Genomic DNA, 15,893 nt, shown 5'->3' with positions numbered 1-15,893 from the left:
CTTTCTAACACCGGAAATAGAAATCACTCTTTTATTCGTTTCATTACCTCCCACAATATGTAATTGATCTGCATACAAAATGAAACACGTTTACCCAAAAAAAATACAACCATTTCGTTTATTTGTCGCAACAAGTTGATGATTCTAAAATTGCAACAGATGTACGCAAAAACGTTTGCCAGTGCCAGTACCAACGCAATGCAATTGTAAACTACTGCCAATATCGCTCGTTCAATTGTTGAAAGCAAAGTGCGAAACTTATGTGACATCATAGGAACACTAACAATGGCTCAAAACAGCGGAAAAAGGTACATCATCACACTCCAGTTCATCCATCCCCAATTCGCTACCGGCTGCCAATGGTTGCGTTCCCACTAAGTGCGCACCGCGATCAGAAATTATAAATATGATTGTTTTAACATAGCTCCAGCGCTTTATTTTGCACCATTCGATGATCGGACGTACACCCACAAACAAGTTAATCCTCTTTGATAGCTTTCGTTCAGTCCGGTCTGCCTCATAGATTGATGTGGAAATATGAAACCAGTGCCGAATTTAATATCGTTATAAGTGACCATCAACCTAACAGCCGCTCCTCTGCGTCAAGTGCCGTGGGCGTTTTTTTTTATCAAACGAAGGAAAAACTGTCGGAAAATGTTACTGCTGAGACTACTGGCGGCGATAGCAATATGGTCAAGTGGCGGCGGAGTTGCCTGGAGTGAAGTTAGAAAATCGAGAGCGCTTTCGAATTTGGGTGCTGCTGCTGCCAGGGACCGAAGATGTAAGAGCGTTTTCTCGCAAACAGTTCTATTTTTCCATGGAGTGGGTTATTGCTTGCTGTTGTGGAACAAGTGTTGTGGTGCATTTAGTGGCGGTAGTCCTTGTGGTAAAGGAATGGACGTTGATGGTAGTTTGCAAAGTTGAAGTGTTTGTTGGAGCCATTCGGGATACGTCTTGAAGTTCCAGTTCCAGTCAGACAGGATTTCCCAATATGATTGATATATTTACATTTTAGTATTTTTCTAAAGTGCATAACGACAACTTTGAGAAGCGATTTTCCTGTAATAAAAGAAGAGTACCCCGCTGCTGTAATCTGAAAAAGTAACGTACGCGCTAAATAAAAACACAAATGTTGTTTAACATTTTTCTGTTAAAGAGCTCGATGAGTACTTCTCATTAAGCCCGTTTTTGGGAAATGGCAGCCCAGCCCACTACGTCAGACAAGTCTTCTGGTCGTTCTTAAAGTGATTTCAAATGTGAGAGATATATATTCACCATGTTCCAAATTTTAAAACTAATATAATAATAATATGTCCTTGCTAATTAAATACTGCTTAACGCAACTCAAGCTTAACACGCTTTCTATTTTTCATATTTTCTGTGTCCTCAGATTATGACATTTTAATATTTAAACGTGATATTATACAGATACAAAGCATGAAAAAATAATCAAGACACCTAGAAGAAATGCTTATACCCAACTAATGTAGAACAGATACACCCGAGTTTGGCAGTGAACGTACCAATGGGCAATGTGAACCTGTAGTCTATGATTAGAACTTTGCGCAACATTTACAAGAAACCTACATTCTTTGATATAGAGTTAAACACATCTTCCATAGGCGACAGCACAAAAAACTCTTATTCTGTTTACCCCAACATAACATTGTCTATCGCTTCCGTGCCCATCAGTTCCAACGCCTGGAATGTGTTTAAACAAACAAACCCGTCAGAATGATTAATGAAAGATCCACATACCCACTTAACCTACTGGGCCTGATGAAAGCCCACCCAGAAACGACAACATCTCGGTGCCTTTAATGATCGCTAAATGTAGCCATAGGCAATCCTGCGGAGAGTGAAAGAAAAGTGTTTCAGTGTGCCGTCTTTCGCCACGCCGCCACGTCAAAGCGCACTAGAACCATGGATGGGCGAGGGAGAAAAACTGTCGGGTGGCGACCTCCAACGAGCGGCATCGCACTCGTTAACGCCCTTCCAGCCTTCGAGGATTTCAATCTTGTGTAATGGCGTCAGGCTGGATAATCACACTTCCTTCAGGGCTTCTTCACTCAGACTCAAACTGAAATGGATGTGGATGCAGATTGCTGTTGCTGCTTCTGACTGGTTGGTAGCTGGCGAGGCTTTTCCAATGAGTCTGGCTGGAAGGATATTCTGTTCACGTTCTTCTGGTCCGAGCACGGTTGGTGGCACGCGCGAGTGTGGAAGTTCAACTCATCTCGTCTTCCGAGCCAACCACCGTTTGTCGATGCAGGTTAAGGAGCTCAAAGGGAGAGGTTCTTGTTTGACTTTGCAAAACCAGCCACACGGTTCGGTAGGTTCGATGGATGGCTGAGATATAGTACAGAGCTGGTAAGTCAGATCCAATAAGCTTCTTTTGAGAGGAGCTTCTGTCGAAAGATTTAACTACTGGAAGACTTGGAAGACGCTGAGTGAGAAGCGTTGAGAGAATGATGAAGTATGTTTTATGACTCAATTACAACATGCGGAAGCGAATAATTCCGAGCTTGTGGGGGTACAAAGTGTTGATGATTCGATTGAGCTATGTGGCTCAATCAATGTGATAAATGGTTGTGGATTGTTTGTTTATAAAATACGCTTGGTGAAGTTTTCATTGAGTGTTTTATTTGATTAGATTTGTGATGAGTAGCAAATATAATCTGATCGAAGTATCATACCTGTTGTTTCCATTTCAGTTCTGCCAATTTTCACGGTTTTCCAGTGGGGACAAGGCTTATGTTCAGCTTCTTCTGGCGAGTACGGTTCGTGCCAACCTAATAATGAATGCGTATTGAGAGGTGGAATACCTGCTGGTCCTTGTGCTGGCGGATACGGAACATGCTGCATTTGTAAGTTGCTTTTGTGATAAGATGTACTGAAATACTATACCAAAGACTGCATTTTGAATCAGGATCTTATTTAAAGTAGTGATACGCAAGAATATTATATTCAGCGTAGCCTACAAGAGATAATTTTCAAAATTCTGAACTGAGTATGTAAGAGTAAGTGAATACGAGAAAAACAAAAGGAATAATTTCATTCAGAGGTTGGAACTTTTTCCGTTAATCAAAAATGGTGAATAGAAAAGCTAAAATGGTAGTTTTGCTTGAATAGATTCCACAATTAGGCCGAACAACTATAACATCTTTATTTAAATATCTAAGTATATAGCTGTTGAAAATTCAAATGGTATTAAAACGCGTACGTTGTCGACAACTCGGCTGATGTAAAGATTCAGAAGGGTTGATCGACACGACCAACCAGTAAGCCCTCGCTTATTATATTATCTAACTACTTAGTTCTCACCAATTGCAACGCAACGAACTGCATTACATCCTTTCTGAATCTCTTCGTCTGCATATTAAAATATAATGAAAATTATTTGTGGAAAAAATATTCACTAAGTTTATTCAAAACATTAACTTCAGGAGTTAGCTTAGCTTAGCTTGATTGACTGTACACAACGTAGTTGCTAGTCGTGATTGGTTGAGAAACAACAAATATGCACAGCTCACCGATTGAATAGTTTTCTCGGTACTATAAAACTATTCTCACTGTATATTCTTCGGAGTTTCTTTATTTTAAGACCAGTAACTATGCCGGCCAAGTCTTCACAGTCAATTAGGATAAGGGGAGGAAAATTAGTTCGACAATAATTGCTACAAGAACCCTTTACGATTTACTCTTTCAAATGAAGGAAAAAGATATGATTTATGTCTGCGCCATCCAGTGACAATGCCATTTTAAGAAACGCTAATATTTTAATTAAAATGCAAATAACCTTTGATCTGCGCAAGATATCGGCAAACTACTATCATGAAAAGTTGCGACTGAAGACGACTTCACTGAGAAATTTGAAATAAAAAAAAATATAATGGAAGAACTGTGTTTTGTGGGACCACCCTTAGTTAAAATGATAAAAAAGCTCCTCTAATTACGTCAATTTAAGAACTGCAGATAACATTCTCTTGGAAAAATGATTGAAATGAGCTGGGCTACAACTTCACAGAACAATAGTTACATCTATTTCTGCAATTTTAAACGTTTATTTTTCCATTTCATGAAAATAAGGAACACCCTAATTTTCATCAACACTCGAATAATGACCAACTTTGTGGACCAAAGATTCTAACTCTGCTGTTTGTGGCTCAAAATAGCTATTTCCACCTAATTTGGTTTTGTGAACCATTATGCAATGGGTCCAAAATCGACGAACAGCAGAACGATCGCACGATCTCCCGAAATATTGTGTTCTGCATAGTGCGATCGGTAATAAAGTTAATCAGTGTGTGTTTTTTTATGATACGAACAGCAGAACGATCGCGCGCGTTCGGAATAAATAAATCGTTCTGAATAAATAAATAAATAGACGCTTACCAAGGCGACTTCCTATAGATTACCTTATCATCTAACCAAAGATCCCTGAAGTTTGATCGAGAGAACGAGAAGTCACCACCAATGATGTCGTCAAGCCAAATGAAAAAAAAAACTGTGTATCTGTCGATGGTCCACGTCGGATACTTACTTACTTATGGGTCCTATGAATCTTGACATTAAAGATCTCCATCCTGGGCGATGCCCAGATATCGCTTTAACCTGTTGCCAGGTTAGGTTGGTATTCATGACAACAATATGGTCCACACAGGATCGTCCGGCATGGAATCCGGCCTGCTGCCGTCGGAGAGTCGCATCAATCTTCTCCTGAATCCGGGCTAGGATAATTTTGCACAGAACTTCGAGAACGGTACACAGCAACATAATGCCTCGCCAGTTATCGCATACAGTCTGGTAACCCTTTTTGGGCACTTTCACTAAGATATCTTGCATCCAGTCTACCGGGAAATATGTGGTGTCCCAAATATGTATTACGAAATAACCGATGCAGTAGTTGAGCGGATGTCATGGGGTCAGCTTTGAGCATCTCGGCTGATATGCGATCGACCCCTGGGGATTCGATTTCATGCTTTGGATGGCTGTTAGAATCTCTAGCAGTGATGCAACTTCGGTATAAACACGTGTTATACGTCGGATGCTGGGCAGATCATGCCAAGGTGGTGATGGGCTCGCATTTGAAAAAGCGTTTCAGCTGGTCAGTTGGGTCGGTCAATAACTGATCATTCGCGTCTTTCACAGGCATCGTTGCATTCATCTTCGCCCCGCTTAAGCGTCGTGAGATATCCTAAAGGAGACGAGTGTCCCCTGTGACTGCGACTCTTTCTCCTTCGTCGGCCAGATAGTCCGCCCACGCTCGTTTGTCCCGTCGACATGAGCGTTCTGCTTCCTTGTCCAGAGCCGAGTATCGTTGACGGAATAAGACTTTGGCTCCTCTGGTTTTTGATCGCTCTATCGCGACTTTGGCTTTTCTTCGCTTCCCTATCTTCCTCCAGGTCGCATCGGTGATCCATTGTTTTCTGTGGGTGCGCCCACATTATTCTCCCCGGTGAATGGCATGCGATGAAGGCATTCTTGATGGCGGTCCATTGGTCCACGCTACCACCTTCCGGAATATCTGCAGCACGCGTCTCCTGTTCTTCAATGAAGGATAGTTTCCCCGTGGCATCTTCCAGTCGACGTGTGTTGAATCGTCGTCCAGACGCGCAGGCGTATTTCGCCGATGAGAAGATGATGATCAGACGCGATATCGGCACTACGTTTATTCCGTACATCAAAAAGGTTCCGTTTCCATTTTCGACTGATGCAGATGTGGTCGATTTGATTTTCTGTAAAACCGTCACGGGAGATCCACGTGACTTTGTTTACCTGGCGATGAGGGAAGAGCGATCCCCCGATCACCATGTCATTATTACCGCAGAATTCAGCGAACAGCTCTCCGTTTTCACTACTTTCTCCGAGACTGTGGCGTCCAATAAAGCGCTCATGGTTCGAGTTGTCGAGTCTGATCTTTGCATTGAAGTCGCGCATACAGATCTTGATATCACCCTTCGGAATTCTATCTACGTCGGCATTGAGTTGGCTGTAGAAGTTGTCTTTGTCTTGCAGATCGGCAACATCGGTTGGCGCATAACATTGGATTATAGTAAGGTTTCGGACCCGTGTTTTAAATCTGGCAACGATTATCCTTTCACTTATAGGTTCCCACTTCATAAGCACAGATTGTGCCTGGGCGCTGAGTAGGAAGCCAACTGCGCGATGCCGGGGAGCGTGTTCTCATCATAAACCAGAGTATTGCTGAGCTTGTCCCCACTTCGTTCTGTGTTCTCCAAAGTTTGGCCAACGGACTTCACTCAGTTCCAGGATCTCAAGCTTCATGCGGCGTGCCTCATTGGCAAGTTGTGCCAATTTACCCTGCTAGGCTAGGGTTAAAAAGTTCCATGTCCCCCCTCAATAGATCCGGCCGGATTGGCTCCATGGTCAAATCAAGTCATGTACCAAAAAATATAAATGATGACGCTTCTCCCTTGAAAATTTCATGGCAATCTTACATAAGATGAGCCTACATAGGTAATTTAAATTTTGATTTCTAGGTCATACCGAAACGAGTTAATTCAAAATAATTTCGGAAGACCATCTCACATTCATTGGAATTAGTTCATATATGCTTGTTAAGCCGGATTGGGTTCTGAATTTCTGAACGTTTTGTAGAACCTTGAACATCTCGTATTTCTGGTAAGTGACCATTGGCTTTGCGTACAGGTTGACTTTTTTTTTTTTTTCTTCCTAAACAATAGAGGGGGAATCTGCTCAACAGACATCCTGGGTTGACCAGGAAGTGCTGGGTTAGGGGCCACCTCCAATGAGGGAGGCAGGGCTGCATCCCCGACCAGCTAAACCGTTTCCATTGCCGCCAAGCCCATCGTCCCTTCGGTACAACCAGAAAGTAATGCTTCAAAGGGGGGCCAGTGCATGACGCACCCTCGAGGTTAGCTGCGTGTCCTTGCAGCATCGAACATCGTGACTCGCTTTTTTAGAAGAACACCATGGTATCGTGCCAGCGCATTGCCGGCTTTCCAGGTGGCCTTACCACGCCCTATGTCCTCGGAAGGTGGGCAGGGTCGACTTCGCGCCTGCTTCCCTCTGCACGACTGGTATCAAGAATGATGATGCCGCGTGCACCCCAAATTGACCTTTCTGCGATAGGGCCTATTCGCCAGCACACAGAGGGACTTGCCGACGCGAGGCCTACGCCTGCCCCAGCCTTGATGAGGACCCCTTTTCGTCCTCGGGCTCGGAACCCGTTCGGTTGACCGACGCCGCGAAAGCGACGATACCATGTTGTTCTTCGCGCGGCCACTTGTTCGATTAAAGGATCGAGTTCGACCACAGAGCATGACCACCGGTATGACCCATGAAGCCGACTCCGATCCCTTGGACCACCTCTTATTTGCGCCTGAACTAGCCATCCTTGAGTCCACGCGCCACCTTCTGTGTAGCTCCGAGACGATTTGGGCGATAGCCGATAAAACGGCGTTCCAGCCAACTTCGTCTTTACACATCCTCCGAACTAGGTTGTCCGGGTAGTGTCCAGACCACATGTGGCAAGCATGTGGTCACGCATTGCGCGAAAACGTGAGCACACGAACAACACGTGTTCCGCCGTTTCCTCTAAACCTGCGCACACCAAACACTCGGGCGAAGCCGAGCAAGCCAGCTGCTTTACCTGCACTTTGATTTTGCAGCACGCTTAAACGCCGGACACATCGAGCCCCCCATGGGGTGCTTGCTGTTCACAGCTTTGCTGGAACAAATCAAACAATTGGGAGGGTTCGTGCAGCATTGTGCCTTATGTCCCTCCAATCCGCAGCGTCGGCAGAGATTGCTTCTGTCAGGGCCTTTGCAGTCCCATTGCTTGTGCCCCGGTTCCAGGCACTTGAAGCAAACTTCGGGTTGCTCGTATATGCGCACAGGGCATACCGACCATCCCACCTTGACGCTCCCTAACTTGACTACCTTGAGGCGTCCGCTGCAGATAGCCGAACCAATGCTACCTGCGTCCCTGCCGGACCTTTCCGTAGCCGAACGGCTGCGGTGGGCGTCTCCACTTCACACTGTCGCCGCAGTGCCGTGACGAGCTCTTCGACTTCAGTGATCTCGTCCAGGTCTTTAACCCTTAGATTCACCTCCGTCGTGAGTGCCCTCACCTTGACCGTCTCGCCTAGGACCTCCTCCGCCAACTTCTTGTAGGCGGCGCCCTTTTGCGAGACGCCCCGCTTCAGCTCGAGTATCATCTCGCCCATCCGGGTACGTCTTATTCGACGTACGTCGGCGCCGAGTTCACCGAGCTTGACCAGGGTCCAGGAGGCGTCATTCCCCTCTATTTCCCTGGTCTGGTGCGGCTGAGAACTTTCAGCCTGCCGTAACCCCTTACCACCGTCTTGCCGGAGTGGACGGACCTTTCCAGGTCCTTCCTCCCCCGGTTTTGGAGGTATCTGACCGGGGTTCAGCTTCCCAGCCCCACTACCCTTGTTCGGGGTAGTAACCCTCCGCGTTTTGGAGCGGCCCCCAGGGAGCTCATCCCCTGGAGACTGTCTCCCCCGTTTTTGTGTCTGCTCCGTTGGAGTAGTCACCCCCGACGTACCCGCAAATACTTGAGCCTCAGTCTGGGTAGACTTTGGCACCACCGTCTTAGCTGGCACGCCTTCGGTCGACTCGACCTTGCCCGAGTCCGCGAATCCTTGGGCCTCAGTCTGGGTAGACCTCGACTCCACCGATTTCACGGGTTTACACTTGGCCGTCCCGACCGCCCTCTCCAGCTTGGCGTCCAGCATCGACTTTCGAAGTTTCTGCAAGCTCCTCTTGAGGTCCTTGCTGATATTATGCTTCGATGACGCAAAGTCGATGATGGCGTCCAGCTGTTCCGTCGCCACCTCGAAGGCCGGAAGCCCATCGCGTTTGCGGTTCATCGCCTTCACAAGCCATGGGCCGTCAATAACCCCTTCCGGCGTTTTTATAGCCGAGAGGAAGGTTGAGTAACCCACGCTGGCGCTGCGCACTGAGCTGCCGACTATTGCCTCTGGCCTCCTAGGCGGAGACCTGAACAACCCACCTCTTGCGAAGGGGTTGTCGCCTACACTACTACCACTAATTGAAGAATTGACTTGGTTTTCCATTTTGGTCCCACGAGTTGCTCGGGAAAAGAGGTCCCCCACGCCAGAGCCCAGCATAACGCGGTAAGGGACAATTACTGTGGAGGGTGCCCAGGTACCCCACAGGCTCCGTTAAAGGCCTAGCTTATTATTTCACCCCCCTGGCCATGCATCCCCTCGGCACGGGTCGCTTGACGCCTTGGGATTAGGGGTTAGGGACGATGGTCCCGGTCTAACTCGCAGTGGCCATGGGGAGGGGTCGTCAAGCCCTTGGACAAAGTCCCTGCTGCCCCCAGGTACAGGCGTACAGGTTGACTAAGCTTGATTGAGTCTGAAACTTGATTATGCATATGTACAACATGTGATAGATTTAGTTCGGAAAAGGTATTGGAGGTATTCGGTGGGGTTTGATACAGACAATATTAAATACTCATCCTACTTGGTTGACATTGTGTACAAAAATACATTTGAGAGAGTTAGTTCTGAAAATGTATTGCGAGAGATCGGCTGGTACCTGGTGCTGGGAATTTGGTTTCATCAGTACCTGCTAAGCTGCGGTGGACGACGGAGGTCCTTCGTAGCTTAGTAGGGAAAGCACCTGTCATGCGAATCTGGGGTCGGGATCAAACCCCACCGAAGGGGCGGTTACCTCCAATACCTTTTCCGAACTAAATCTATCACATGTTGTACATATGCATAATCAAGTTTCAGACATAGTAATTAATTTCCACTCCGGGTGGCTTAATACCCGGCATATAGGCAATTAACTTTGAATGTACTGATCTCGAGTGGCGATCTCTCTTCGCTTGTGTGGTCGTGTTGGGATCTGACGACCAAACTGGCACAACCTCACACAACCCTACTTCATTGAGCGCCGTTGCTGATGAAGCAAGTGTGTAGGAGCCGGACAATATTAAATACTCATCCTACTTGGTTGACATTGTGTACAAAAATACATTTGAGAGAGTTCGTTCTGAAAATGTATTGCGAGAGATCGGCTGGTACCTGGTGCTGGGAATTTGGTTTCATCAGTACCCGCTAAGCTGCGGTGGACGACGGAGGTCCTTCGTAGCTTAGTAGGGAAAGCACCTGTCATGCGAACTGGGGTCGTGGGATCAAACCCACCGAAGGGGCGGTTACCCTCCAATACCTTTTCCGAACTAAATCTATCACATGTTGTACATATGCATAATCAAGTTTCAGACATAGTAATTAATTTCCACTCCGGGTGGCTTAATACCCGGCATATAGGCAATTAACTTTGAATGTACTGATCTCGAGTGGCGATCTCTCTTCGCTTGTGTGGTCGTGTTGGGATCTGACGACCAAACTGGCACAACCTCACACAACCCTACTTCATTGAGCGCCGTTGCTGATGAAGCAAGTGTGTAGGAGCCGGACAATATTAAATACTCATCCTACTTGGTTGACATTGTGTACAAAAATACATTTGAGAGAGTTAGTTCTGAAAATGTATTGCGAGAGATCGGCTGGTACCTGGTGCTGGGAATTTGGTTTCATCAGTATACCCGCTAAGCTGCGGTGGACGACGGAGGTCCTTCGTAGCTTAGTACGGAAAGCACCTGTCATGCGAACTGGGGTCGTGGGATCAAACCCCACCGAAGGGGCGGTTACCCTCCAATACCTTTTCCGAACTAAATCTATCACATGTTGTACATATGCATAATCAAGTTTCAGACATAGTAATTAATTTCCACTCCGGGTGGCTTAATACCCGGCATATAGGCAATTAACTTTGAATGTATTGATTGAGTGTTAAACATTATCAAATAATGTGCAGGATTTAAACACTTGCAGAATCATGTGCATGTTCTCAGTTATGGAAGTATTATCTACAAAGTATATCAACAATCTGATGAACAATTTTGCTGAGGAAAGTGACAACCCTCCTATCTTATGTGATTTTACGCATCTAATGTGAAATGCTGGGCATTTATGACTCCTCTGTCCTGACGATGTTAAGGAATTATTTTGTATTTCCACTGAAAAGCCTTTGGAATATCCACGAGAAGGTTTTTAGAATTGCCATGGAAACTCTTCGGAGTGGTTATTTTTCGTAATGTTTACCAATTTTGCTTCGAAATTTCCACGAATTCTTTGGATTTATATATAAGAAACTTTTTGAAATTTCCATGTGAAATTCATTGGAATCGACCGAGGAAATTCTTCAAATTTCTAATACTTCTTCCAAATTTCAACGCGATAATGTTTGAAATTAGGTATTGTTTCGAAGTCTTAAATTTTTACGAAAAGTCAACAAGTTATTTCATTACAAGTTGATATTCTATGGTAAATAATTAAGGATTCACAGCCTGTGACAGGATGTTTCAGGTTTTTCACGGAAAAGTCTTCTCAGGTTCCACCTGAGTGCATACTTAATCCCCTTGAATAATATTGCGGCACACTTACTGATAGGTACAGTGACTTCTAATCGAAAATTCAACCACAGGAATAGTTGACGACTGTTGGTGCTTGAACAATGTGATTAGTTTAAAAAAAAGCGGAAACCGATTATGTTTAGGTTTGAAGTGCCAAATACTTATGTTAACATTTCTCTCTTCAGTCAGTTTCCATACGGAGTTATGAGTATGAAGGATTTCAAGGAGAGCAACAAAACATAATGGCGAGCCTGGTAGCGGTCACTTAAAAAAACACTAAATTCAACTATTTTGATAAAAATCTAGAATAAGGATTCAAAATTCATAGTTGATTTTTGGTAAGGTAAGTCTTCTAACTATCGTCCGAGAATGGAGGAAACATATTTAAAATAAAAAGTGAAGATACATGTAGGGAAAAAAATCGATCGTGGGCACCCTTTTTTGTTTTTGGCTCTAATTCGAGCCACATAACATTTGTACATCAATGGATAGCTACACAAAAAAAAACCTTACGAAAAAATTAGCATGGTTTCGTCGATTTGAAAAAATATATTGATAATTTTGTAAATCGAACATTTCAATTTTGTGCCGGTCGTGGGCGCCCTTAAAACTTGGTTTAAAATGGAGAAAAACAAATTTGATTATTCTCATTTGGTCGGCCGCTAGCATTAGGTACTAGAGCTATATGGGTCGTAGAAAAATAAATGAAAGCTTCTCATATTTTTGAAGTGATTAATTGAATTTTATTTATATTGTAAAGAGTCACCTAAGAAATGTCTTATATAGCATTTTTCTCAAATAGTTCTGATCATTTTCATTGATTTAAGATATTATTGCAATAATTTATATATATACTCGATTTTTAATCACTACAACTATGTGTGTATACAGTATATGATTTATAGTAGAAATTTACACGCCAATAAAGTTCACGTTTCGCTGTTTTAAAATTAAGAATTTATTTTGGGCAAAATACCACCGAATGATTTTTTTTTGTATTTATTTTTATTTCTCCAAGGGCCCTATTTCATAATTCCGGAAAGAAATCTCCGATCTCCAATCATTCAATTTTAGATATAATTAATAGATAAATGTATAAATGAACATAAATAATAAATTTACGAATAATAAATAAATAAATGTGGTATGAAAACGCCATTAAAAATAAAAGTAATTTTTGTTAAAACTACAGTAAAAACTATTATTGCCAACAAAACCGGCTTCGGCTGAGTTTCGTAGCCTTCATGAAATAAATATGTTTAAAAAGTGTTAGTTCAATTTTGAGTGGCAACCGATATTGAGTCTCGAAATTGATTGGATTTACAGTATAAATACGCATTGTAGCTTACCTTTTTAATTGAATCACTTTACTTTATGAAACCATGAAAGGGGTCAAAGGTGGATTTTGTGTTGCCATTCACGTAACAATGAAGAGCACGCAGTACAATCGCGCAATCATCAAAACAGTTTGTTCAACATTGTGCGGGTAAGGACATTAATTGACAAGCCATAAACTATTAAAATGTAATTCACACCTGCTTGAATGGACTTATGTTGGTTTTTAATGTCAAGCACATAAGGATTTGCAACCTTTTTATTATGGGATAGAAAAAATAATAATGAAGGGCTATGAAATGTCTCTGGCTAGGGTGGGGCGTATTGCCCAGGCACTTTTTGAAATCCATTTTTTCACGACTTTTCAAAAAAGCTTTATTACGTGGTATCTGTGATGTTTTTATACGACTACTCACGGACAATGCATTTGCGACTTCTTGCACTACCAAATAACACAAAGTTTGCATGAATTGCGATGAAGAGTAAAAAGTTATCATAGGTGTTGCCTTAGGGGGGGCGTATTATACCGTCTTACCCTATCTCAAAGCCGTCACAAGTGTAGCTTAATTTCGCACCAACGTTGACCATGAGTTACAAGGTAACAACCCAATATCAATGTCCTCACAAGATTCACCGGTCGATTTATATTCCTAAACATTAGGCTCGAATGTAAGGTTAAGACTCAGAAGACCAGCAGCGCCTTCGTATCAGTATGCAAGGAGTTTCTTTTGGAAATGGAGCCTTTGGTAACTTCTTCTCTCATCTAGTAGGGGAACGGTTCGGCACTTCATCCCATATCCCCTATTTCCATCCCATCAAAAACAAAGCAATGAAAAGGATTTTGGTTTGTTTCTCATTTTTGTTATTTTTATCACCAGTGTGTACGCGTGTTAGCAAAAAGAAGCGACGAGATTGGTGCTGTTTTTTTGTTTTCTGATGAGATGAATATATGTTCAATGAGATGGAAAATGGAACAGTTCCCCTATATAGTTCAGATGGTTAGCGCGTTAGTCGAGAAGGGTTAAGATTCAACACCCGTCTTTGGTGGATTTTGTTGTTGTAAAGTAACTAAAGTTGTCGAAGTAACTAGCATACAGCATTTCCCTCTTCGATGGAAAAAAAATTGATTCAAACACATTTCTTATTTTATCTTGGCCGAGGATCTATTAATACAAGGATCTGCTGGTGACAATCTATGCATATGTCGCAAATGATGGCAAACTGAATGCAGAATAATGCATGATTCTAATAAAATGTTGCAATCTCCGGTTGGGTATTGAGCAGTGGCGTCGCGTAACCTTACTTTCTACCCATGCACTGATACAAAAAAATAAAATTTATATATTTCTACAGCTCAAATGCAAAATAAAATTATCAGAGTCGTTTAAACTAATCGAAATCTAGTTAATCGAAATCTATACATTTTCTGACGAAAATTCTTTTATTTAAGTCCAGTGCACTCGTCACGAGCAGAAGAAAGAATATCTGTTTGATATTCTGTGCATCATTCGATTGTATTGCTCCGGTCGAGACAAGTGCGATCTTCCATCCCGAGCCCCATTTATTGTGTTCTCTGTACAATTTTGCAAATTCTAGTCAATCACGGAGTAGCAACTACGCTACTTGTGTGGTCATAACGATCATGCTCAATGCTCATGCTTATACGACATACCAGATTTTACTCCACATTTGGGAAATATATTTCCCTTGAAAAACAATTTCTTTAATCCAGCGGTAAACGTGTTTAACCTTTTTTCAGTTATGGCTTCCTGTGGTGGAGTGGCTCGAGAGAACGGCACATACTTTGTGAATCCAAACCACCCGGATACAACTGACGGCACCGGCAGTTGTCAGCTTACTGTACTGAAGATGCATCCCGACATTTGTCAAATTCGGTTGGATTTCGATCAATTTACAATCAATGGGCCGGAAATTGTCAATCACATTTGCAATAACGATCAGTTCCTGGTTTCCGGAGGCAGCCCAGCGCCCACCATCTGCGGAAGCTCGAACGGGGATCATAGTATGAATTGTTGATCCGGATCCAGTGTAAGCAATATTTTGTAAACATTTTCATTTCTTCCAGTGTACATTGATGCCGGAATGGGACAGAGCAATCCTATTATTCTTACGGTGATAACCAGTGGTCCCAGTTTTCCACGATCGTGGAGGGTACGAATTTCACAGATACCATGTGGAGCGATTTCAAAAGCGGAACAAGGCTGCCTTCAGTATTTCACCGGTGTCAGCGGAAGAGTTAAGAGTTTCAATTTCGATACAATAAGTGGTCGACAGCTTTCCAACCAGGATTACAGCATCTGTATTCGGACGGAACGAAACTTTTGCAGCATCCATTACACAGCGTGTCCGGATATCGGGCGGAACCGATCCCGCACGTTCACCCTATCCGGAAACTCCAACAGCATCGTGTCATCGATGGTCGGAGGTGGTACACAGGGAACTCCCAACTCATGTACCAATGATTGGTTGATGATTCCTTGCGCAAAGGTAGCGGACCGGCTGCCGATGGCCAGCACCTGTGAGGATAAACTTTGCGGGGGGACATTCAACGCGGAGGTAAGTTCGGTGGAGAGGACAGTGGTTTCCACCGTAAGACCGTTCCGATTGGCGTTTCATGCCGATTCCATAGAAGCACCGACCGATGTCGACAACAGGGGGTTCTGTTTGGATTACGTTCAACAGCCTTGTACTAGTAATTGATTAGGAATAAAATATTACAACCCAGTTTTGAAATATTGTTTCGATTTATACAATGTATATCATTATTTCCGTAAAGATTTTTTTGAAAAATTTATTTCTTCTCTTAGAACATGCTCCAAACGAAAGGTTATACACCCATTTCCATCCCTTAGTTGAATGAGTATTTTCTCTACTGTAAGCTGTAGAATATTTTGTTTTGCCTTTCTCATATACTAAGTGTACTGTAGTGAATTTAATAAGCCATCTGATTATATGTAACAAATAAAAATTGCATATTTCTACAGTGTAAGAATGTCAAAGTAAAAGCATCGCAGCAGTCAGTCAGGTCTACACGTTTTTCCAGATCTACCCAGAATTTTCATGCTGCTTCGCTCAT

The 15,893-nt window shown here is 43.3% G+C and overlaps 1 protein-coding gene across 1 annotated transcript; it reads left to right on the top strand.

Moving 5' to 3' along the window:
- The first annotated feature begins 406 nt into the window (after nucleotides 1–406).
- LOC134215255 (uncharacterized) lies at nucleotides 407–15,536 on the top strand. Its single transcript, XM_062694479.1, has 4 exons — nucleotides 407–781; nucleotides 2,715–2,867; nucleotides 14,556–14,819; nucleotides 14,883–15,536. Exons 1-4 carry the CDS (start codon nucleotides 655–657, stop codon nucleotides 15,515–15,517), a joined length of 1,179 nt encoding a protein of 392 aa, XP_062550463.1. The 5' UTR covers nucleotides 407–654; the 3' UTR covers nucleotides 15,518–15,536.
- Nucleotides 15,537–15,893: the final 357 nt, after the last annotated feature.

Source organism: Armigeres subalbatus, chromosome 2 (assembly GCF_024139115.2).
Source record: "Armigeres subalbatus isolate Guangzhou_Male chromosome 2, GZ_Asu_2, whole genome shotgun sequence".
NCBI lineage: Eukaryota > Metazoa > Arthropoda > Insecta > Diptera > Culicidae > Armigeres > Armigeres subalbatus.
This window is presented reverse-complemented; position numbering and strand designations above follow the sequence as displayed.

Excerpts from the sequence above, each read along its gene's own strand:
- LOC134215255 (XM_062694479.1), top strand. The coding sequence starts at position 655 with ATGTTACTGCTGAGACTACTGGCGGCGATAGCAATATGGTCAAGTGGC. Across the intron at positions 782-2,714 it reads TGCTGCCAGGGACCGAAGAT|TTCTGCCAATTTTCACGGTT; the intron begins GTAAGAGCGTTT and ends TTTCCATTTCAG. Across the intron at positions 2,868-14,555 it reads ATACGGAACATGCTGCATTT|TTATGGCTTCCTGTGGTGGA; the intron begins GTAAGTTGCTTT and ends ACCTTTTTTCAG.